The sequence below is a fragment of the Miniopterus schreibersii genome (assembly GCF_964146895.1).
Source record: "Miniopterus schreibersii genome assembly, chromosome: 1".
Taxonomy (NCBI): domain Eukaryota; kingdom Metazoa; phylum Chordata; class Mammalia; order Chiroptera; family Miniopteridae; genus Miniopterus; species Miniopterus schreibersii.
The window spans coordinates 75,632,675-75,655,051 of record NC_138101.1 but is presented as its reverse complement, the minus strand read 5'-3'; the positions used below and the strand labels follow the sequence as shown (position 1 = coordinate 75,655,051).

The 22,377-nt window shown below is 41.7% G+C and overlaps 1 protein-coding gene across 1 annotated transcript in view; it reads right to left on the bottom strand.

Moving 5' to 3' along the window:
• The window catches only part of ITIH2 (inter-alpha-trypsin inhibitor heavy chain 2), a 33,492-nt gene that overhangs the window by 7,441 nt on the left and 3,674 nt on the right, over positions 1–22,377 (bottom strand). Inside the window, exons 3-16 of the mRNA XM_081148434.1 lie at positions 22,154–22,186; positions 20,620–20,789; positions 17,014–17,118; positions 14,622–14,784; positions 12,984–13,091; positions 11,824–11,952; positions 10,244–10,360; positions 8,549–8,717; positions 8,248–8,373; positions 6,612–6,793; positions 5,552–5,737; positions 5,040–5,179; positions 2,965–3,134; positions 693–830 (exon numbers count right to left, since the gene is read on the bottom strand). Coding sequence (XP_081004560.1) covers positions 693–830; positions 2,965–3,134; positions 5,040–5,179; positions 5,552–5,737; positions 6,612–6,793; positions 8,248–8,373; positions 8,549–8,717; positions 10,244–10,360; positions 11,824–11,952; positions 12,984–13,091; positions 14,622–14,784; positions 17,014–17,118; positions 20,620–20,789; positions 22,154–22,186 — 1,936 coding nt within the window. The remainder of the gene's footprint in view (positions 1–692; positions 831–2,964; positions 3,135–5,039; positions 5,180–5,551; positions 5,738–6,611; positions 6,794–8,247; positions 8,374–8,548; positions 8,718–10,243; positions 10,361–11,823; positions 11,953–12,983; positions 13,092–14,621; positions 14,785–17,013; positions 17,119–20,619; positions 20,790–22,153; positions 22,187–22,377) is intronic.

Sequence of the window (22,377 nt, the reverse complement as noted above, 5' to 3'; positions counted from 1 at the left end):
ATCAATGCTGTCACACTGAGGCTTCTAGGCAACAGGAATGAAACATCATCTTTAAGTCGGTCTGCGCAGCCTAAATTTTGATTAGGGTGAAAGTAGATTGAGGGCTCCCGTGACTAATTTCATAGATTCCTAGGGCCTGGGGTCCATGAGCCTAAGAGTAGCCAGTGCTTTTTGAGCTTCTACTGGGAACCAGGAATTTATCTTACAGCCACCTTGCAGAGGAGGCTTTACCATGCCCATTGTATAGGGGGCTACCTTTGGGAGGTAATTTAGATTAGGTCAGGAGAGTGGGGACCCCATGATGGGGTTAGTGTCCTTATAAAAAGATACACCAGAGAGCTTGCTTCTAGCTCTCTCTCTCCAGAGTCGTGTGAGCTCACAGGAAGATGGTAGCCACCTACAAGCCAAAAACATGAAATCCACCTTGCAGGCACCTTGGTCTTGGACTTCAACCTCCAGAACTGTGAAAAATAAATTTCTGTTGTTTTACCCACCCAGTCTACGGTATTTTGTTCTGGTGGCCCAAGCTGACTGACTAACACACGGAGTTATCTTCTTTTGATGGAAGGCAGTGATGCCTATAAAGTCACCTAGTCTCCCAGGCCCAGTGATTGTGTTAATGCATATAAGTGCTCACAGATGATGATCTGATTGGGACGTGGGATGTGAAGGCCACGTGGAAGTCCTCTCACCTCTCATCACGTGTGGAGGAGGAGTGCTCTCAAGCACAGAAGCTCCTTTCGCAGGCATTGGGATCCTTGGCGTTGGTGAAGGGTTGACCCAAGATGGGAGTGAACTTGGAGCAACTTTGCTGCCATAATACAGGGCACCTGGGTGGACAAAAACCTGTATCCATTAGTTTCCAGGCTTATTTTTCCATGTAAGTTGTTTACAATTTCAACAATTATGCAGACCCCAGGGGTTCTCGGCTAAGGTGTCCTCCCATCATTTTTATTCCTGAGCTCTCTCTCCATGGCTCCCTCTGTCATCATGCTGGGGGGCTGTTGTAGGGTTCTCTCCAGAGTCTGGGAGCTGGGCTGGGGTTTGCAGCAGGAGGAGCTGCCCCACAGAGTTTGAGAAGGGCCTCATGCTTTCAGCACAGGCCGGGGGGATAATGTCCTGTCCAGCCCCAGGAGAAGTCCCGGATTATGGTCGGCATCTTCCTGATGCATTCCTATTTACCTGTTAAAAACAATCTGAGCAATTTGGTTTTCCTAAGAGGTTCCCCTACTATTTACAAAAAGTTCATTTTGCTTTCTGATATCCAATCAATCTCCAGTCTTTGAGAAACAAATGCCAGGTCACCTAAGCATTTTATTTAGGTGATACAATGCCATCTAGATATGCCAATCTATCTACAGAAACTTAGCTGTGAGGCCCCAGCCTCAGGTAACTGAGAGGTCAGAAGTCAGAGTTCCTTGAATCCTGGGCCACTCCAGGATAGTTGGCATCTCAAGTGGACAAAATTAAAAATTCAGAAAACATTCCCTTTAGCGTATGCAGGTCGTTTTCAAGACTATGTTTTAGCAGTCCTTAAGAAAGAGAGGGAGGAAGCAGGAGAAAAACCAAGATCTTCTCAACTGGGGCACAGCACCCTGGGGTGTGTCTTGGGACTTTCCACAGAACACAGAAACCACAGATAAATTTTCAGGCAATTTCTAGGTTCTCAGCTTCCACATACACTCTTTCCTAAGAACATCCCTTTCTCCTACTTTACAAGCAGAAGGCATGCTCCCTCCCTGCTTTCCCTCACCAAAAACCTCCCAGAAACCAAGGAGTCCTGTTGAAAACTGGTGAAGTACCAGAAAGCAGAATGACTCCAATGACTGGGAAACAAATTCATTCACATGTCAGAGAGCTCCAATTCTTCGTTTCTACAGAATTGGAGTAGGGCCCAACCTGTCATCGGATAGATCATTAAAAATAATATTTGAATAGTAGATCCATATGTGAGTTTTGTCATATAATTTCAAAAAAGTTCTGGTAAGTGAACGATGTTGCCATAACCAAGCACTTTCCACGCCTATCATCTTATCAATGTCTATAAGGTTTATCTGGACTTATGCCCATAAAACACTTTTTTAAAAAAAAGTAGAGTTGATGCTGAGTCTCGGCTCTTTCAATTACTAATAAATAACATTTACCCGTAGATACATGAAAAGTACACTCAGCCACATTTTTCTCATTAAAAGATGATTTCTAAGAAAATAGCACATCCTGTGTATATCAAAATTTAAAATATATTTATATTATTTTGATGAATTGTCTACTCATAGTAATTTTCATAAAACTCAATGCAGAAGAAGACTTTGAACACTCAGAATCTTATGGTCACAGGAAATGAAAAAAATTTAAATTTGTACACATATTTTACTTGCAGAGGAGTAAAATGATCAATAAAAGACTTTCATGCATAAAAATACATTATGTTAGAATATGATTCTGCCAGAGAAGTGGAATGGAAATATAAGTTAGACTAAGAAAAAAAGGAACAATATAAAATTTCTAATAATGAAAACAGAATTTGTTCATGTATTTTTAAACGGATGATGGTATCAAATCAGGTGTTTGATTTCATTGGATACACTTAAAAGAGTTATATCACAGTTTCATTTTTAAAGCTCAGTCTTTACAATATGCCAGACAGTAAATTTGTTGCAAGTACTTAAATAAGATGAAAGAATTTTAATGTTAATTTTTTAAATGTATGAAGGGGAACATAAGTTTGCGAAACTCCTTTGGAAAACACCTGAGCAAAAATGTTTGAAGATCACACCACAAACTATCCTTAAAGTAAATAGACAGGAAGAGCTCTTCAGGGGGAGGGGTGGGGAGAGTGGGGGGGACACACAGGCCTCAGAGCTAGAGGCGGACTGGGGCTGGGAGAGCGGCAGAGGTTCGAGGACCTTTACTCGGCCTACAAAAGCTGACCCTTAATTTCCTCCGCCAGATTGAAACACCGACCTGAGCAGCAAGAATGGTCTTGCGGAGGGGAGTCGGCCAGCATGCGCTCATTCCCGGCCTCATTCTCAATCACCATGGCCGTGAGTGGGGTCACTATGTGATGTTCCAGTGACATCTGCAGGATTGTTTTTGTAATTTTCTTTTTGGCAGCAGCTGTAGGAGCCAGGCTTCTGTACTCAAGAAACAGAGGCATTACAGAGCGTCGGTTTATTTAAGGCTGAGTTAAAGTCTCCCAACTCTGCCACTTCCAGTGTCCAACCAGGACCCTGGGGGGCCACAGGGAGAACAGAACTGAGTGTTTTATCAAGTCATGCAGTCCTAAGGAATTTTTTTAATAGACTTGATTTGTGTAGAGCAGTTTTAGGTTCATAGCAAAACTGATGGGAAAGTACAGCGATTTCCCATATAACCCTCACCCCCGAACTCCCCCATTATCAACATCCCCACCGCAAGTACATTTGTTACAATCCATGAACCTACACTGACGTATCATCACACAAGGTCCACGGCGACGTTAGGGTTCACTCCTGAGTTGCATAGTCTAGGGGTTCGGACAAATGCGTAATGCCGTGTATCCAGCACTATCGGATCATACAGGGTAACTTCACTGCCCTAAAACTCCTCTGTGCTCCACATGGCCATCCTCCTCCACCACCCCAGCAGCCAACGATCTGTTTTACAGGGATGGTTGTTTAAAAATCAATATTTAACTTTTGCAGCAATTTATTACCTACTTTTTTTCTTTTTCTTTTTTTTTTAATACTATCTACTTTTAAATGCACCCAGTGTGCTTCTGTAAAGGGGCAGCAATATTTCTCACTCACTTCAAAGCCACAAGCTTACAGCCGTGTATCTGTTTTATAATCTTATTGACATCATAAATTTTCTCTGTGAGCAGTTAGTTATATACATTTCCTCCAATCTAGTTCAGATGACCCTGTTCCATCTCTTTGAGAATCTGCTAGAACAGGTAGAACGGGCTCAGGAATGATCACCTTTTTATTCAATACTTGTACGTAACTCTGAAGCAGGTGGTCAAAGAACCATCCATTACTCTAGAAATATAGTTTTTATTTTTATTTTATTTTGTTTTTAAAAATATATCTTTATTGATTTCAGAGAGAGGAAAGGAGAGGGAGAGAGAGAGAGATAGAGATAGAAACATCAATGATGAGAGAGCCATTGATCGAGCCTGCAACCGGGGCAAGTGCCCTGACTGGGAATCGAACCCCGATCGCCTGGATCCTAGGTCGCTGCTCAACTGCTGAGCCACGCCTGGCTGGGCCTAGAAATATAGTCTTTATATTGGACAGTTTCAATGCAGGTCAGCTGAGGAACCAGGGACGAAACAGATGACTATTAGGGAGCCCTTCCTTATGTGATATAATCACACAACTGTAGATTTCTCTTTGGACAATAACCTGTTCAGTCACAGACAAAACTAACTGTGGTGGCACAGTCTGAACAGTGATTTCTTATTTGTTTATCTTCACCCAAGGATATGTTGATTGATTTGAGAGAGAAAAGAAGGAGGTGTGGGGGGAGAGAGAGAGAGAGAGAGAGAAACATCGATCGGTTGCCTCTAGTACATGCCCGCAACCAGGGATCGAACCCTCAACCTAGGTATGTGCTCTGACTGGGAACTGAACCAGCAACCTTTTGGTGTACCGGACAGCGCTCCACCCAACAGAGCCAGGGCTGAACAGTGATTTCTCCTGGAGGTGGGGGTGGGGGTTGAGTGAGGAGAACCAGGGAACCTTCAGAGATGAAAGAAGTCTTCTATACCTGGATCTGGGTGTGATTACATGGGTGATGTATATAAAAATCCATTAAACTGTTCACTTAAAATCAATAAAATCAATGCACTTCACACACTTTATGCATGTTATACCTCAAAACAAAATAAAATAAGGGTGAACTCAGCTTTAGTTGAAGTGCTTGGACCCGTGGAAATTAATCATCCAAACCCTGTAATAATCTGCTGCATTTCTCAGTTCTAATCTTTTTGTGCTACCACAAATATTCAAAGCAAATCTTGCCGTTTTGCAAATCCCTGAGGTGTATGCACTTCTTACCGCTCAGCTAGAAGTTGGTTGATTGTCAGATAGGCCCACAGTTTCCTGGTGAAATCAGGATCTGCATGCTTGTCTTTTGATAGAAAATCCTCCAAGTCGTCCATTTGGGCCAGGGTCTCCAAGACTAACTCTGTGTTGGCCTGGACGGCGCAAGGTTCAGTTCAGAGACACCAGAGGAACAGAATTACAGTTAATCAATTCACATTTTTTGTATCTACCGTGAGTGAACCAAGGTACTATGCAACGTTATGGGGAATGCAAAATAATTCAAAATAATACAAAAGAGGAAGTTAAGTGCGTACTTCCAGAATTTGCAGTTAGCCTGGGACGAAAAAGGTAGGGATTTACACAGTAGTTGGGAAGAGCATGGATAGTCTCATGCCTTCCCTTTCACTATTGCTTTTATTGTACATCATGGTTCTTGGGTGCAGTGTTATCCTGTTAATACACAAGATGGACTCTATCCAGGGGACCAGTTAGTATTTTTAGAATAAGCAGATAAACTGAAGTACCGAAGTTGCTGTGATAATGCTCTTTAGTTGCTCTGATTGTTCAGGGTCAAATTTTCCTGCCACCACAATCTCTGAGCCTCCAAAATAATTATGGAAACTGTTCTGAGTGACATCCGTGACTGACGTATGGGGATAATTGAACTGAACGTTCCGGAGCAATGGAGTAGAGACCTGGTTGTAGAATTTCTACAATTCATAAACAAACAAACAAACAAAAAACAGAGAAATCATTATTTTCATACCACTTGATAGGTCTAAAGCATTTTTCTCTGAGATTCTTCAAATGATTAACAGATGTCTCTTATTCTCACAGGACCTCTGGGGAAAGTTATGGGACAAGGAACATTCTCATAATTATCAGACAAACTGAGATATAGAAAAGATAAAAACTTGCTAAGGACATTACCGTTGACTTAAGAGACTAGCATTTTTTCCCTATTATGACCAACATGAACAGCTCATGGGCACTCATAATCAGAAAAGCCAGCTAGGTTGATATTCCCCAAATTAGAACTTATCCCTGTCTGTCCCCAAGTTTAAATGTGGAGCCCACCATTGATATATGGTACCTGGCACTGACAGAGGGTGGGGTAAAGTATATGCTTCTCCTACACCTTTGCTTGTGCATTTAGTCAAAACAAACAATTCATATTCTTTATATGTAAGGAGACTTATAGGCTACAGCTTAATCGGTGTTGCATTATAAAAAGTTGATATTCAAGATGCCTATGTACTTTAAAGAGAAAACACGGTCATGCTGCTAAAGAGGACCAACTACCTGGGGGGACTGGAGAGCCACGAGAAGCTCTGATAGTGCCTCGGAAAAGCTGTTCAAGGGGTAGGGCAGTGCCCATGGCCTTGCTCCTCTCATCTCACTGCTAATGCAGATGCACAAGTAGGCTGGGGTGCATGAGAAAGGAATGGACACTTTATTCTTGCAACCGAGTACAGCTGAAATAATAAGTTTCATTTAAATCTGGCCACCTTTTAGGTATCAGATTCTGCTAATTGAATGATTTTTGAGTGAAGAAAAACAAAAAAGAATGGAAAAAAATGTTACTTTGAGCTGGAAAGAAGTGTCCTGGTTTCCATAAATCCTTTGAGCAATTCCTCGGTTTTCATTGGATAGTCTCTTCAGAAAATCATAATCAACATCAAATCCTATCCCCAAACTGAACAAGGAGATGTTGTCTCGAATGTTCTGCTTCACGTTTTTCTGAATTTTTGACAACTTTAGTTCACCTAAAGATAATGATGACAGAAAGGAAAGGAATGAGGAGGCAACGTTATACAGTTCTTGGAAAAGCCATGGAGAGCAGCTGAGCAAAATTTGTCAAAATTAAAAACTCACTCTTTGATCCAGTGACTCAACTACTGGGAATTTTTCTTACAGGTGCACTCATGCATGTTGAAATGAAGTATGGGCAATGGTGCACAGTAACATAATTAGAAATAGCCACATATTAGAAAAACAAATGTACACCAATAAGGAGATTGGTTAAGTTATGATACATTTAAATTGTGATATGCTATACAGTTACAGAAAAGAACAAGGCAACTCTATATATTTATTTTGAAAATCTGAAAGACATTTTAAAGGGAAAAATAATGTAATAATTTGTTTATGTAGGATGTATTTGTATACATGCATGCATATGTGTATGTACATATGTGTGTATATGTATTCACATATATGTGTATATGTATGTATATATAATATGCAGACATACATAGAATATCTCTGGGAAGATACACAAGATATTGGTAATGAGTGACTGCCTCTGGGCACAAGAACTGGAGAGCTGAGGGACAGGAGTGAGAAACAGACTTAATTTTTTATTTCATTTCCTTTTCTTCCTTACGATTTTATTCTGAAATTGAATTTTCAAGTAATCTGACCCAAGGGGGAAAAACCCACGGAATCTGCAGCAAATACATGACAACCGCCCTTCTGGTTTCACTGTTGACGAAACCGTTGCTCTTTGTCTTTCTAAAATGTGGGGTGCCATTGTCATGATGGTTTTCCTCCCACCGAGCTGTCTGGCACAGGAGAGGTACAGTCCTTGTCCACGTGACAGTCGGCAACAGAATCTAGCATTCACTCTTAACTATGTTTGTCAGTGTAAAAAGACCAACAAAACAAATAAACAAATAACAGTACATAATAGAAGCAGGGAGATGTTGAGCCACTTTGTGAATAAGAAAAGTGCTTAACATACAGGATGTATCAGAGAGAAGTAATTTCTCTGGTTGCAGTGGGGACCTGGGGGAGGTATGGGGAACAACCAAGGTACATTACTGAGGACTCCAGGGCACAGCTGGAGACCTGGACCAGCCCTCATCACACGCCTGCCCTTTCACCATCTCAAAACCTTACATTGAGGAAATAAATGCATCTCACCAGTATGCATTAGCAAGCGTCATAGCATACGATTACGATTAAAATTAAAGTTTTTCCAGGTTATAGAGTGACACAGAGGTATTCAAGGAAATCATTGAAAAATGTCTGGGCACTGGTTTAAGCAGGGTGAGTGTTTCAGGGTCAAAAGAAGTCTTTTCTTTTTTTTTAGGAAGCATGGTTTTAAAATGGTTTAGAAAGTCAGGCCTGTGCCATTAGATTTCCCACTGTTAACGAATCCCATTCCCAAGAAACGACAGTCAAAATACTCGTACTAGAAAACTGAAGGGCTACTTGCCTACTGTTGGATCGCCGTCAGAAACCAAAATGATCAGAGAGACTGAGTTGGGGTCTAAGAGTCCCAAGTTATTGGCTTCATTCAAGATAAAGATGGCCCGCAGGAGCGCCTCGTTGATATTGGTGCCTGATAAAGTAATAAAATGTGCTTGTTCTGTTATATGCTCTTTCTTTGCACAGAAACACTCATCTTGGGTTCAGGTTCATCTGTCTGGTGATTACTCAAGAATAATTTATTCAATATCCAAATCATTTGCTTGCTTTCTAAGCAAATGATTATTCAGTGGAAGTTTCTCACTCACCTCCATTGGGCTGGATTTTCTCAATATACCTCTTGGCATCTGCAATCTGTGTTTTAGTAGCTAAGACTAAATCATCTCTCCAGGTCCGCACATTGTGGTTGAAATCAACCACAGAGAATTGGTCATCAGTTCTCAGGTCATCCAATATGGTTTTCATTGCTTCCACTGTCTATTTCAACAGAGAAGGAAGTGTCTTAGTAAATAAGCCCTGAGCATAAAAAGAAAGGAGGAAGGCCAAGAATTCATCCTGGTCATCTTTCAAGTACTGACTCAAGCTATAATTTTTACAGAAACCCTCTTACATCCACCTGAGTCAACACAGGCCTGCCCCTCACTTATTCTGAACATGGATTGTCTACATTTTGAGACTTAAACTTTTACTGACTTATTTTGTTATGCACAACCACTTTGGCTAGTCTAACTTTAAGTTAAGGATTACAAACTTCAGGTTCTCCTTTAGTGGTGCCTAGAAATGAAATGTATCTCACAAGTCCATCTACTTACCCACTCTCTTAAACCGCTGCTTCTCATCTTTCTCTTCAAACCACCAACGCCTCCCTGCAAATGGCACTCCTGATCCCTAACACACTCCTTTCTTTTGTTTTAAAGATTTTTTTCATCTCACCACCATTGAAGATACTGTTAAGTGTGCTTATTATGTTTATTGTTTACCCTCTGACCCCCTTCCTCCAGAATGTAAGCTCTGTAAGCTCCATGAGGTCAGGGATGATTTTTAAAAAGTGTTTTTGGTTGATTCTGTCATTGATGAACTCAGTGCCTGACACATAGTGGGTGCTGCATAAATGTTTATTAAGTGGCTGGAGGAAGGAAAGAAGCAATAAATGAACTCTTGTGTTAGGGCAGTGGTTCTCAACTGAGGGCAATTTCCCCACCATGGGATATTTGGCAATATCTGAAGGCATTTTTGATAGTCATGACTGAGGGGTTGGTGCTACTGGCAAATAGTGAATAGAGGCCCTGGATGCTGCTAAACATCCTTCAATGTACAGAGTGGCCCCTACCAACAAAGAATTGCCCAATCCAAAGTATCAATAATGCCCTTGTTGAGAAACCTGGTGTTGGAGTATGAGCACAGAGGGCAGGGGCCATGAATTTCCTTTTTTTGGATGTTAAAAGAGTAGTGAACACTTGGGTAGTCAGAAATGGTTGTTGAATGAATGAATGAAGAGGCAGTAAGTTGTTCAAGTTGGTTAAATGAATGGATTGATGAATAAAATAAGAAATTTCCTTGTGTGTTCTTTAGAACTGCACCTATAATCTTTTAATGCTGAGTAAGCCTACATTGAGCTCCAAAAAGGAAGACATGAGACCAGGTGGCCTCCCTCAAAAAAATACAGTATGATTAGAAAAAACACTTATATAATGATTTCAAAGTTATTTGTGGACAGTGGCGAGATATTAAAGTAAGATGTTATGCAGAAGAACCAAAAGACTATGAAACAGAAGCATGATCAGAGTGAGAAGAGATTACACTGAGATACAATTTTTCAAATCGGAGACTTTTGAGATAAATTTCTGTGATTCACAAGCCATCCGGCCAGTGGCACTTTGTTATGGCAGCCTGGGCTGTCTATGACAAGCCCTGGGGGTAAGGTGCGCTGAATGATTGCATTGTTGGGAGGGGATCAGAGAAGTTAGGGAGTCCCACGTACCATGCTAACAAGGGGTACTTACTTGTTTCATTTTTATTCCCCACATTGAGCCACTGACATCGATGACAAAGAGGATGTTTTTGGGAATTGGGTCCATGTTGTCAGGAGCAAAAAAGTGGACAAAATATCCATTAAATACCTGAAAAACAAAACACATTTGTGGGCCAAACCATTTCCAATGTTTGGAATGTAGGAAGATGGGGACCTGGGGACTAAGAGAGGAGAGGTGAGTCATGGTGAGCAGGAGGCATGGTAGTCAAAGAAGAGAACAGAGGTGGCAGCTTGGTGTCCACCTGTCTCTCCCTTCTTCCTGTTCCCTCCTTCTTTCCCTGTGAAGGTCCAAGCCCTCTCTGCAAGTTAACTCCCCAGGGTGTTTCACTTCTCTCCTCTCCACTCCCCTCCACTCCACCCAGTGTTCAATGACGGCCTCTGCTCCAGGCACCCTGCTAGCCAAGGTGAACCAGTCCTCCTGAGACCCTGTCCTCCTGAGCTCCCAGGGCCGTGGGGCATCCAAATAAGCAAAAAGGCAATTTGCAGCTCAGGTGTTAAGTGCTACCATCAGGAAAATAAAGGCTCTAAGAATGCCCAATAGAGAAACATCTAATTCAGAAAGTGGAGTCTTTCCCAAGGAAACGGCATCTACACTGGACTTGAGTGTGAGTTTGGAGTTAGCCAGCCAGCATGGGGGTGGGCCAGGTTGGGGGTGGGTAGGTTTGGGGTGGAGAGTCCAGACAGTGCAGTGGCTCTGTGAGTGAATATGGCACGCTTGGGCTCTGCAAGTGGGTCAGCACTATGGGGCCACATAATTCAAGCACCCAGGGAATTCGGGTGGATAGTCAGCAGGGCAGATCGTAAAGGACCATTATGGGCACTCTAGAGAGTTTGAATTCTTCTTGAGGTGAATGGGAAGCCACTCTGGCTGGATGCCTGGTCATCTCTTTAGCTTCGACTGCAGGCCATAATGATTGGCTCCCCTCATTCTTTCCACTGCCTTCTGGTTGTTTCTCCCAGGATCTTACAGGGTTCCCCTGCAGGGTGTGTAGCTGTGGATACTTCCTACCTCTCTGTTCCCGGAGAGAAGCACAGGCTTTGTATACCCCGCAAGGGGTCTCCCTCAGCACAGGGGAAATACAAACACACACTTAAGACATGACGAAGGGGAAAGGAAACTTTTCAGGAAATCTCACAATGCACATTGATCCCGGAATTCGCCACTGGCCCAGATCTTTCTCCAGGCTTTGCGTTTGCCCTCCTCCCAGCCCATCACCTCTGTGTGTTTGTTTTTTTTTTTTTTGATAGTCTAGTTGCAAAGGATCTTGAAAGGTTATGCAAAATTCCCATTTTGTTACTTTCTGTTACTCTTCACATGAGGCCAAGAAGTACCTTTCTGTGACAAGGACATGGGACCCAATGACCCTTTATTCAGTTTTCTTGATGGGAAAAGGCAATGTTTAGCATCACGTGAATATGCTTTTAGCCCCGGCTCTCAGCCCTGACACCTGCCTTGGCAGCCGGCAGCTGTGCAGAGGCCAGGCAGTTTGTTCAGCAAGAGACACTCCTGTGGCCTCAGGGGGGGCTCTCCGAGAGTCTGTTCTCACCCACCTCAAGTTTCCCGGCACTCTCCTCTCTGACCACGTCATACATCACCACCAGCTCTCCATCCACCGCGGTCTCGGAGCAGCTGGAACATTTTCTTTGCTGTGCTACTGTGGGCTTGAAGGACACATGGGCCTGGAAAGAATGGCAGTGTCAGAGCCCGGTCTCTGCCCCATGCCTCTGCAGGTGAGGGATTGTCAGCTGCATCTCATGCCCACAGGTAAAGAACTATGGCCCAACGGCCCAGTGGACATTCTGCATTCTGGCAGCGTCTGTAGAATTGTTACTGGTGGAAGGCACAGTGCCAAGGCATGTGAGGGGAGCTTCGGGCAGCCTGGAGGGCTGTTGACCAGGTTTCAGGACCTTTTGTATATTTTTGGTCGGAGGAGAGCGCCAACACCGTCCCCCACTACCAAAAATTATGCACTCGAGTTTCCCACATTTGGGGGAAATCACAGGGGTCAGCACAACTGAAGTGCAATGGCTAAGCCTCAATTTTCAGGACTTCTCTAAAAAATTAATTAATTTTTTTATTGTTGACAGTATCACAGATGTCCCCCATTTACCCTCCTTTGCCCCCTCCTCCCAGGCCTCACCCCACCCCAGGCCTTCACTACACTACTATCTGTGTCTATGGGCTATGCATATATGCATGTATGTTCTTCTGTTAATCTCTTCCCATCCCCCTAACTTCCCTCCCTCTGCCCTTTTTTAAGAGATTCAAAGAATTCCTCCATCCATCAATGAGAGAAATGGCTACCAACTCTAGTTCTGAAAGGTTCTTAGAGGAATTTGACTCTTCCATAGTTGGTTATTATTGGTCATTAAGGCAGAGAGGATTAAGCTGAATATCTTTTGCTGTGATTAATGTAAGTCCACCATATGTTATGTGAAAGTTGTCTTTTAGTTAGTGGTCAAGTAGATGACTTGGAGGAGATGAGGCTCCAACAAGGAGTCACTGGTCAAAATGCAATGAAACAAGTGGACGTTTTGTTTTGTATATCCTACTGAAGACCCTAGACTTTGCTCAGGGATCACTGCTTCTTCACACAGTTCCCTCAGCTCAACACCTGACCACTTTTCTATTTCCCAGGGCACACGAGGAAAGCAGAACCCATGTCTGGAGGCCACTTGGACTCTCTGCAACATGCAGTGCTTGCGATTACCTTCTGCTGTCCTTTAGATATGACTGGAACACCATCAAAATGGCCATCGGATGTGTCAGGAACAAGAACAAATTTCAGTCCCTGAGGTTCAATAATCCACACGTCTACCTAGAGATGGCAAAGAAAATTACTCAAAGAATCAAAGTATCTTTTGAGGCTTTTTGTGCAAGAAGTACAATTGCTAAGTCCTCTGCTGGTTTTCTCATCTTCATGTTTTCCCAAAGATGACCCAGCATGGTTCCATGATCACCTTTGCATGTTCTTAAAACTTCTCTGGGATGTGATGCGTTTCACCTCCTATTGCTTCATTCTTCTGGAATTAATTCCCTGACTTTTCTATTCTATTCTATTCTATTCTATTCTATTCTATTCTATTCTATTCTATTCTATTCTATTCTATTCTATTCTATTCTATTCTATTCTACTCTACTCTACTCTATTCTTCTATTAATTTATAAGAGAATTCATGTTGTTAAGACAAAAAAAGGAGGAACGCCATTGTTAAATGTTTCTGCACTTATTCTGTAGATCTGTCAATAACAGGTCATTTCCCCCACATCCTGGGCCTTTTAATCCCTTTTCTGTCTTCTTGCTTTGAGCAGAGCTAAGAGGAGGGATCCCTTTTGGCCATCCTTGGCAGAACCATAGGCATGGCTGCCATTTCTCTGTATCCACTTCGAGAGCTATGCTGAGCAATTCACATGTATAAACTCACTTAACTCTCACTGATATTATCTGCTATTGTTCTTATTTTCTATTTCTCATTTTACAAATGAGTGACCCAGCTGGTAAATGGCTGAGCCATGCATCAAACCCAGGGCCCGAGCTCACTGCATCTTGACTTTCAACAGCTTCAGTCTGGTCCAGCTTTTCAGTTGACATCTCCATACTGTTTTTTAGCCCCATGACAAAATATGTGATAGTACCCTTTTCACATATGAAAACATGGGCACTCAGGATAACTTGTCCCATGTCCAAAGGCTGGTATAGTGGGTTGAATGATAGTCCCCCAAAAGATATGTCTACATCAAGTCTGGGAACCTGTGAATATTATCTCATTTGGAAAAAGGTCTTCACAGATGCAGTGAAGAATCTTGAGATGAGATCATCCTGTACTATCCAGTGGGCCCTAAACCTAGTGACAATTGTTCTTATAAAGAAAAAGGCAGAGGGAGACTTGGGACACACAATGGAGGTGATGTGACCGCAGTGGCAGAGATTGGAGTGATGTGGCCATGAGGCCAGATGTCAAACAATGCCAGCAGCAGCCAGAACCAGAAGAAGCAAAGAATAGACTCTCCCTTAGAGCCTCTAGGAGTATAACCCTGCCAACAGCTTGATTTCAGATTTCTGTTCTCAGAACTGTGAGATAATACATTTCTGTTGTTTTAAGCCCTCCCCCCAACCTCAATTTGTGGTCATTCATTACAGCAGTGCTAGGAAACTGACATAGCTAGTAAGAAGCCAAGCTGGCATTGCAGTCACTAAGGAAGTGGCCAGGTGGACTCCAAACCCATAACCTTCTCAGTACACCAAACTCTCTTGTAGAGTTGAGTGGCATCAAACACCACAAAGAGTGGTGAACAGCAAAACCTTAAGAGGATGGAGTCACTGCACACCCTGCAAATCCATGCTTACCTCCAAGTGTTTGGCCAGGCGTCCTGGCTGCAGATGAAGCCTGTGTTCATAGGACCCCAGCTTCCTCCACTTCACTTCCTGGTAATGAAGTTCAAATTGCACCTTTGCTCCAGGGAGGACGTTCACTTCAGTTTTGAAGTTCTCCATATCAAGAACGCTGCTCCTAATGATGTGAGCCCCAGATGTAAGTTATCACACGCACAACCAAGCATAAGACCCAGAATCTAGGCAAATGGCAGCGAGGCCTTCCTGGGCAATCACATCTGCTGAATTGTTCATGAAAAAGAACAGTACACTAAAACCTCCATATAAATTTAATTCCATCAACACTTTTAGTCTCCTCTCCTACCTGATCTTTTCTTCCAAAGTTTCTTACAGATTTGAAGGTCACTTGCAAAAAGCTACTAGTTACTGATTCCTATTATGTGCCAGAAACTTGATACATGTCATCATAGCCTGCAAAGCAGTTCCGCAAGCTGAGTGTCAGTACCCTCATTTATCAGACAATAACACATGAGGCTAATAGAGAATTGGTAGCCTGTTCAAGACCACACAGCTAGTCAATTGTAGCACCGAGACTCACAATGAAATTTTGATAACTTCAAAGATAGCACACATTTCCTCTGCTGCACTGTAGACTCATTCTAGGAATTCTTCATATTTTTGAAAGCCTTCAGAAAGAAGACATCTATTATTTCATCAAATTAAACATGTATTTCTAGCATAAGGCTTTATTTAATCATGTACATTATCAAGTCCAGTGCCATCATTGATCTTGAAATGTTTATGGTTTTAAAGAGAAATTATCAAATGAGGGTGATTTGAACAATAGGCTACATAGTGAATATTTTTTAAAAACTAAATGACTAAATAAGCAAGGTAAGACTGTAATAGAGAGCCCATTGGGGATTGAGGAAGTACTGTGGGGAAGTCAGCTTGGGATATCAGGTGGCTGAAGAAAAAGCTGAGCAGGGCCTGGTGCCCACCTTAGAAGTCCAGCATGCGACGACAGGTCTTATTATCTGGGGCATGGACAAGAATGTGAGCTTGATGGTCTGTTGTATTCTGCAGTGCCTGGGGGAGTTTCTGTTACTACTAAATATTTGTAGAACACATTATAACAAATGAGTGGATGATGCGGTCAAAGTGATGCAGAAAGATGATACCCTAAAGATAAAAGAACGAATTAACCTAATCAACCCTGGAGGTGTTCCCTCTGCTTGCAATTTCTTCTCTCCTTTCTCCATCTGGATAAATTTTTACAATCTGTCTGTGCTCAGTTCAAACATCAGGTCCTCTGTGATGATTTTTCTGGACCCCCAGATAGAACTGTACACTTGAGCTCCCATAGGGTTTTGTATCCTCTCTACATTTGCACTTACCCCATTAAATATTATATAAAGTAGTCGCTTATAATTATACATATATCATATATATTGTAGCCACCTCTGTAATGTAGGTTTGTTGGCTGCTTCCTCCCCTCACGGGCAGTGCTTGCTTTGGTGTTGTCACCTTTGACAGAACTGGGGACAGAGCTCAGTGAACTCTCATTGAAGGAATGAAGGCATGAATGGAATGAAAAGAATTTCAAGTAAAGTTGGGGATGTAGGAGAGGAGGAGGAGAGGAAGGGAAAAAGGAAGGCAGGATCTGGCAGATTAGATATGCAGTGGAAGAAGCGACTGGTTGAAGATTCCTTTGAAGTTTCTGGCTTGAGAGGCTGCTTTTTTGAGTGTAAAAAGATTACCCCATAAAAATAAGGAAGAATAAATCATTAAAACAAATTTCAAATCTTTCGTTCTGAACACAGTTGACCCTAGAACAATGCAGGGGGTTAGGGGTGCCAACCACAGTGCAACAGAAAATCCACGTGAAACTCTTGACTCTATAATAGACCCTTCCTATCCACAGGTTTCACATCAGCAGATTCAACCAACTGCTCATGGAAAACAGTATTTTTGATCCTGGGATTGGGAATCCATAGTTGGGAATGCAAAAATACTGTTTCCATCGGAGTTTGGTTGAATCTGCAGACACGAAGGGCAGGCTGTTATCTATTGGAAAAAATCTGGGTGTAAGGGGACCCGCGCAGTTCAAACTGCATTGTTCAAGGGTCTACTCTCTATGGTAAGTGTTGTCACCAGATCACCAATATTTCTGTAGTTTCTCTACATACTCTTTTAGCAAATCAACATTAGCTACAGAGCACTCAATTGCAAGCTATGTAAGGATATCTCGGTTGTTGCAGAAAAGGCCTCAGGGAATAGAAATTGGGACACCTAACTCTACCCCCTGACTACAAGGCCTTGTGCCTTTCGGGGCCTGCTGTGCTCTTGAGGAAGGGACTGGGGGGTTGGGGGGTGGGCAGGAGCTGGGTGAGGGCGGGGACCTTACCTCACCAATCCAGTGCTTTTGCCTTGTGCTCTAGCCTGTGAGTAGAGGGCTCGACCCACGGTTTTCTCCTTAATGGAACTAGTGAATGTAGTGCCGTCTACACTCCTAGAAAATGACAGAAAGCTACTAGTTGGTCCAATAGCAAAGCAAACAAAAATAACAACACAGACAAAAAAAACAAACAAGCATGCCAACCAGGTGCATTTACTGAATGGGGGCAATGGTCATTTTGCATCTGAAAGAAAAGAGAAGACATACATTTGTATATTTTGTATACAAGAGTCCCTTTATCTGACAGTGTGATTTAAGAGGGACATGTAGGCTCTCATCATCCTAAAAGCTTCCCCTCGCTACTGTTGCTTGTGTTTAAGATGTTTCCTTAGTTTCAAATTTTACCCTTCTGATTAAGCATTGTTCTGTTTGTGTATCCTTTTTAAATTTTTTTATACAGTTGACATTCAATATTATTTCATAATCATTTCAAGTGTACAGCATAGTGATTGAATGTTTATATAATTTATGAAGTGACCCCCCCCCCGTAAGTCTAATACCCACTGGCACCATACACAGATATTATAATATCATTGACTATATTACCTATGCTGTGGTTTATATCCTGTGACTATTTTATAACTGCCAATTTATACTTCTTAATCCCTTCAACCTTTCTTACCCAACCCCCCAAGGCCCCTCCCCTCTGGCAACAATTAGTCTGCTCTCTATATCTATGAGTCTATTTCAGTGTTGTTTGTTCATTTATTTTGTTCTTTAGAGTCCACATATAAGTAAAATTATATGGCATTTGTTTTTTTCTGTCTGACTTATTTCACTGAACATAATATTCTCCAGGTCCATCCACCTTGTTTCAAAAGGTAAGATTTCATTCTTTTTTATGGCTGAGTAATACTCCATTGTTTATATATACTACACCTTCTTAAAAAACACTCGTCTAGCCCAGCAGGGCGTGGCTCAGCGGTTGAGCGTCGACCTAGGATCCAGGCCATCAGGGTTCGATTCCCGGTCAGGGCACATGCCCGGGTTGAGGGCTCGATCAGTGACTCTCTCATCATTGATGTTTCTGTCTCTCTCTCTCTCTCTCCCTCTCCTTTCCTCTCTCTGAAATCAATAAAGATATATTTAAAAAAAAAAAAAAGTTAAAAAAAACCCCAAAACACTCGTCTATTGATGGACACTTAGGCTGCTCTGGGTATCCCTTTTGAATCACAAATGTGCTTAGAAGAGGTAACTGATAAGTCATGAGTTATCTAGCTTACAGTTGGCTTATAAGAGGATTCATCTATGAGCTAAGGGTCTGCCATAGCTGGGGGGCATTTTGCTCCCCTACAGGGGTGGCAGAAATAAAGAAAGCTGGAGGAAGGTGCTGGTGAATGATCCCCTTTGCAAAGTTTGTGTTTACCAGTTGACATCTCCCTTGGGGACCTCTGTCCTCTCTTTGCATCTCCATCTCTACCTACCTGAATTTTAGCTGGCTGTCATCTAATCTGTACAAAGAAATGATTAGTCAGAGCTATCGAATTACAGAATTTTAGAAATGAAAGGGGGCTTATAGCACTCAAATAGGCAGTATCTTTCCCCAAGAAGGAAGTTTTTGGTTGTTCTGATGACTGAAAGTACTACTGGCATGATAGGAGGGCATCAAGAACACTAGACATTCTGCAATTTTGCTAAAAATTATCCTGCCCTAAATGCCAATAGGATGCCTGTTGAGGCACATGTCTACGTTTGCTTCTTTAGATGAGAGAAATCAGAGCCTAGGAGACAAGTGATGTGTTTAAGGTCACACAGTTGGTCAGAGACTGAGCTAGAACTGGACACCATGTGCCCAGGTTAGCACTATTTCTATAAAATTATTTTAAGGTTCAAAGACCAAAAAGTCTTTAAGACAAAAAGAAATCATTTCTAATGGTAGAATATTTGGAACCTTGACACAAAAAGGCAGAAGAAATATTTTGGATATGGAGGTCTGCACAACTTCTATTAAATTGTGATGATATAAACAGCTATGTTCTCTGGTCTTACAAATTCAGCCCTGTGTAGAGGGAGACCAAAGAAATGTATATTCATAATTCTGTCTTTCATCACCTCACATCTTCTATGGAATGAGATGTAAAAAAGGGAGAGAACAGAGAAAAACAGGAAGAAGATACATTTAGAGTGAGTTCTGGTTTGGGGGTTTAGAAATAAAAATATATTAAAATAGTTTTAAATCGAACTTTTCAGAGATGGTGTTATATAATACCACTACATAAAAACTTTTCTTTCTACATTTGCTTTTTAGAAAAGGCTCACTAAAAATGTTTTAAAAATAAAATTCTAAGCCAATTCAAAGGATACCTATTCAAAGTCACATAATGCCTTTTTTTCCACCTACTTTGTTTGGTTTAAAAAATATAATTAACTGGCTCTGCAGTTTTCAGAAGCCAACATGTATGGTATTTGAACCCTTTAATTTATTTATTCATAGTTACCTTTGATTATGTTGGTGTGTGAAAGACAAAAGCAGAGGAGAAGTAATTCACTCTAATGACTTAATAAAAAATAGCCAGACTGTATGCAGAGCATTGTGCTCTTTTCTAGGCAACTTGAGAAGGACATTGACCAAGTGGAGCACACTCTGGTGATGGCCACCCAAATGGGCAGGGGATAGAAGGCCACCCAGCCACTTGGAGGAACAGGGAAGGTTTAGCTTTGATAAACGAAGCTGCCAGGTGGGACAGGGTAACTGGCCTTCACTGTTTGAAAGGCATTGTAGTGGTTAATTTTTTTTTTTTATTATAGAAATCTTCAAACACACAAAAAATAAAGAGAATAATATAAGAAACCTCCATGGAGACTGAACTATACCATTATCAGTATTTCCTCCCATCTCAATTGTCGGTCCCCCACTCTCTCTATTTTGAAACCAGTCTCAGACGGTATGTAATTTCCGCTTGAACTCTTTAGTGTGTATTTTGCAGAAATTTAAAAAAAAATTGTGAATAGAGCTAGAGCCATTGGGTAGAAAATGGAACAGATTTCAATTAAGTATAAGAGACAATTCTAACAGACCTATCAACTATTGAGTGGATTGACCTTGGAAGTAGTAAGTTTATCATTAAGGAGATATTCAAGTCAAGCCTGGATGACCCACTTGCCAGGGATATAACAGAGGAATTCAATCACTGGACAAATGACTGGATTTAATCAGTGGTTCTCATTTTCCCTCCATAGAGAAATGTATGACAGATGACACTGAACTGCTCTGTGCACACTCACATACAGTTTCCTGGATGCCAGGGTACCTCCTTATATTTCTCTTCACCCCCCCCCCCCCAAGAAAGTACATTAAAGTGCAAGTAAGTAGGAGGTTGTCACTATAGAGATAGTTTAAGTTTGCTTTAATTTATTCAAAATGAAAAGCAAATCCTTCACAAATTCTGATATTTTTAACAGAAACAAATTATTGGCACCCACTTCACAGTGACTCTTGACATCTAGTGAGTCCAAAGTTCTGAGACTGAGAACCACTGAACCATAAAGGTCCATCTTAACTATGATTCTGTGAGTGAAGCATATCCAGTTTCTGTCTATACAGGAGTTACTCACATGGAGAAGTTGGAAATGAAGGCTCCTTTGGGAATCTGAACATCAAACACAACATTCTGAGGCTGTGGGGAGTTGTTCACCACTTTGGTCTGGATCATGGTGTTGGCCATGCGAGAAGTAATAGTGGACTGGACTTTATAGCTATAAAGAGTTATTTGATCAACATCCTCCTGTAATTGGCAAAAAAAAATTACACAGAACTTCACTCTGTATTTGATGCTAAGAGCAGTACATAAGGCATTGTTAAGCATCTATCTCAGGTATTATTAAGCATTCCTCTGACTTGAAATACCCCCCAGGCAGAAGTCTGCCTTTATTTTAAGATATCTTGAGATGCCTCTCTACTCTGTAAGTCTATTAACAATGATTTTTAAAGGTAGACTATAAGTGGAAAATGCTTGAGGGAAGCAATATTGGATTGAAAAAGTCCAGGAAATAACTTCAAAGGCAGGGTCATAGTGAGAAAAGGGGTACAGGATCGCAGGGTGGGAAGGGGGACCCTGGCTGAACCTCCAGAGGGGGGTGCAGCGGGGGGTATAATGGGGTGGAACTCACACATGGTCTCCATACCGCCATCTACCTTCTTTGACTTTATCTATTACAATTTAATCTTCTCCCCGTCTTCTCCTTCCCCAAATAAAATGATGGGTGTGAGCAGCGAACTGAACAGCAGGACAAGAAAAATATCATTTTGATGCAATTCTTGCTCCAGCATTCTGGACCCCCTTTGCCAGTTCTTCTCTGCTCATTTAAGGCAGTCCCAATGGGAAAGACTACAGTTTACGAGTATGCCCAAGGCCAAAGGATTACACACACAGGCTTTAGGAGGTACCTGAGAACTGCAAGCTGCTTCAGGACCACCGCAGTTAGGTACCCCATTTGATTTTGCTTTTTTTCTCCAAAAGGATTTTGCTTATTTCAATATTAGGTGTCATCCCCTAAACTTTCTCATTCAAGATGAAACCTTTCAACTCAACATCCAGCTCACCTCCAGCTAAGATAAAACCCAGGCTAGACTATTTGTCCTTCCTACCCCTTAAACCTGTGCTTCTCACAATTGCTGTCAGTTCAGAGCAGGAAGCCAACATAAACCACTTCCTTTGGATGCTTTCTTGCCCCAGGGAACACGACTTTGAACATCTCAGGGAACTGGGTCACTTCATGTTTAAGAGTTCCTTTCCCACACTCGCTTTTACCCACCAAAGCTGTGAGATGTCATATTTTAAATCAAAACTGTTAAGTTGGAATAAATGTATATGTTTGGATGAAATCTATGTTGGCAAAACTTGAGAAAATAAAGAGAAAGGGCATTTTCAACTCTCGGTGACATCTCTCCTGGCTACTTGTACATGGTTCTCTTTCATGCTGAGTTTTAAACACACTTCCAAGCAGAATTGGGCAACGGGGTATTTCGAAAGTCAGGTAAATGCTCTTGGTGATGGAGACAAAGGAGGCAACAGTACTGATTTCTGGATAATAGGTAACAGAAAAATCATTCAGGCAGCAATTTTTAACAAAATCAAAGTAAACTTACCATGGTTTCTCCAGGTTCTCCAGAAACACTTCTCTGTGAAAGGAAGTTAGATAATCATTCTTCAAAAGTGCGTTACTTATTACTTAGAGGGTAAAAACTGCTTTCTCTCAGTCAAAAAAAAAAAGTGTGTGGGTGAGGGTTCTTCAATACTGAGCTATAATCCATTCATTGGAGCCAAGATATAAATATCAAGCATTCTGGAATACTATTTCCCGCTGGTGTGT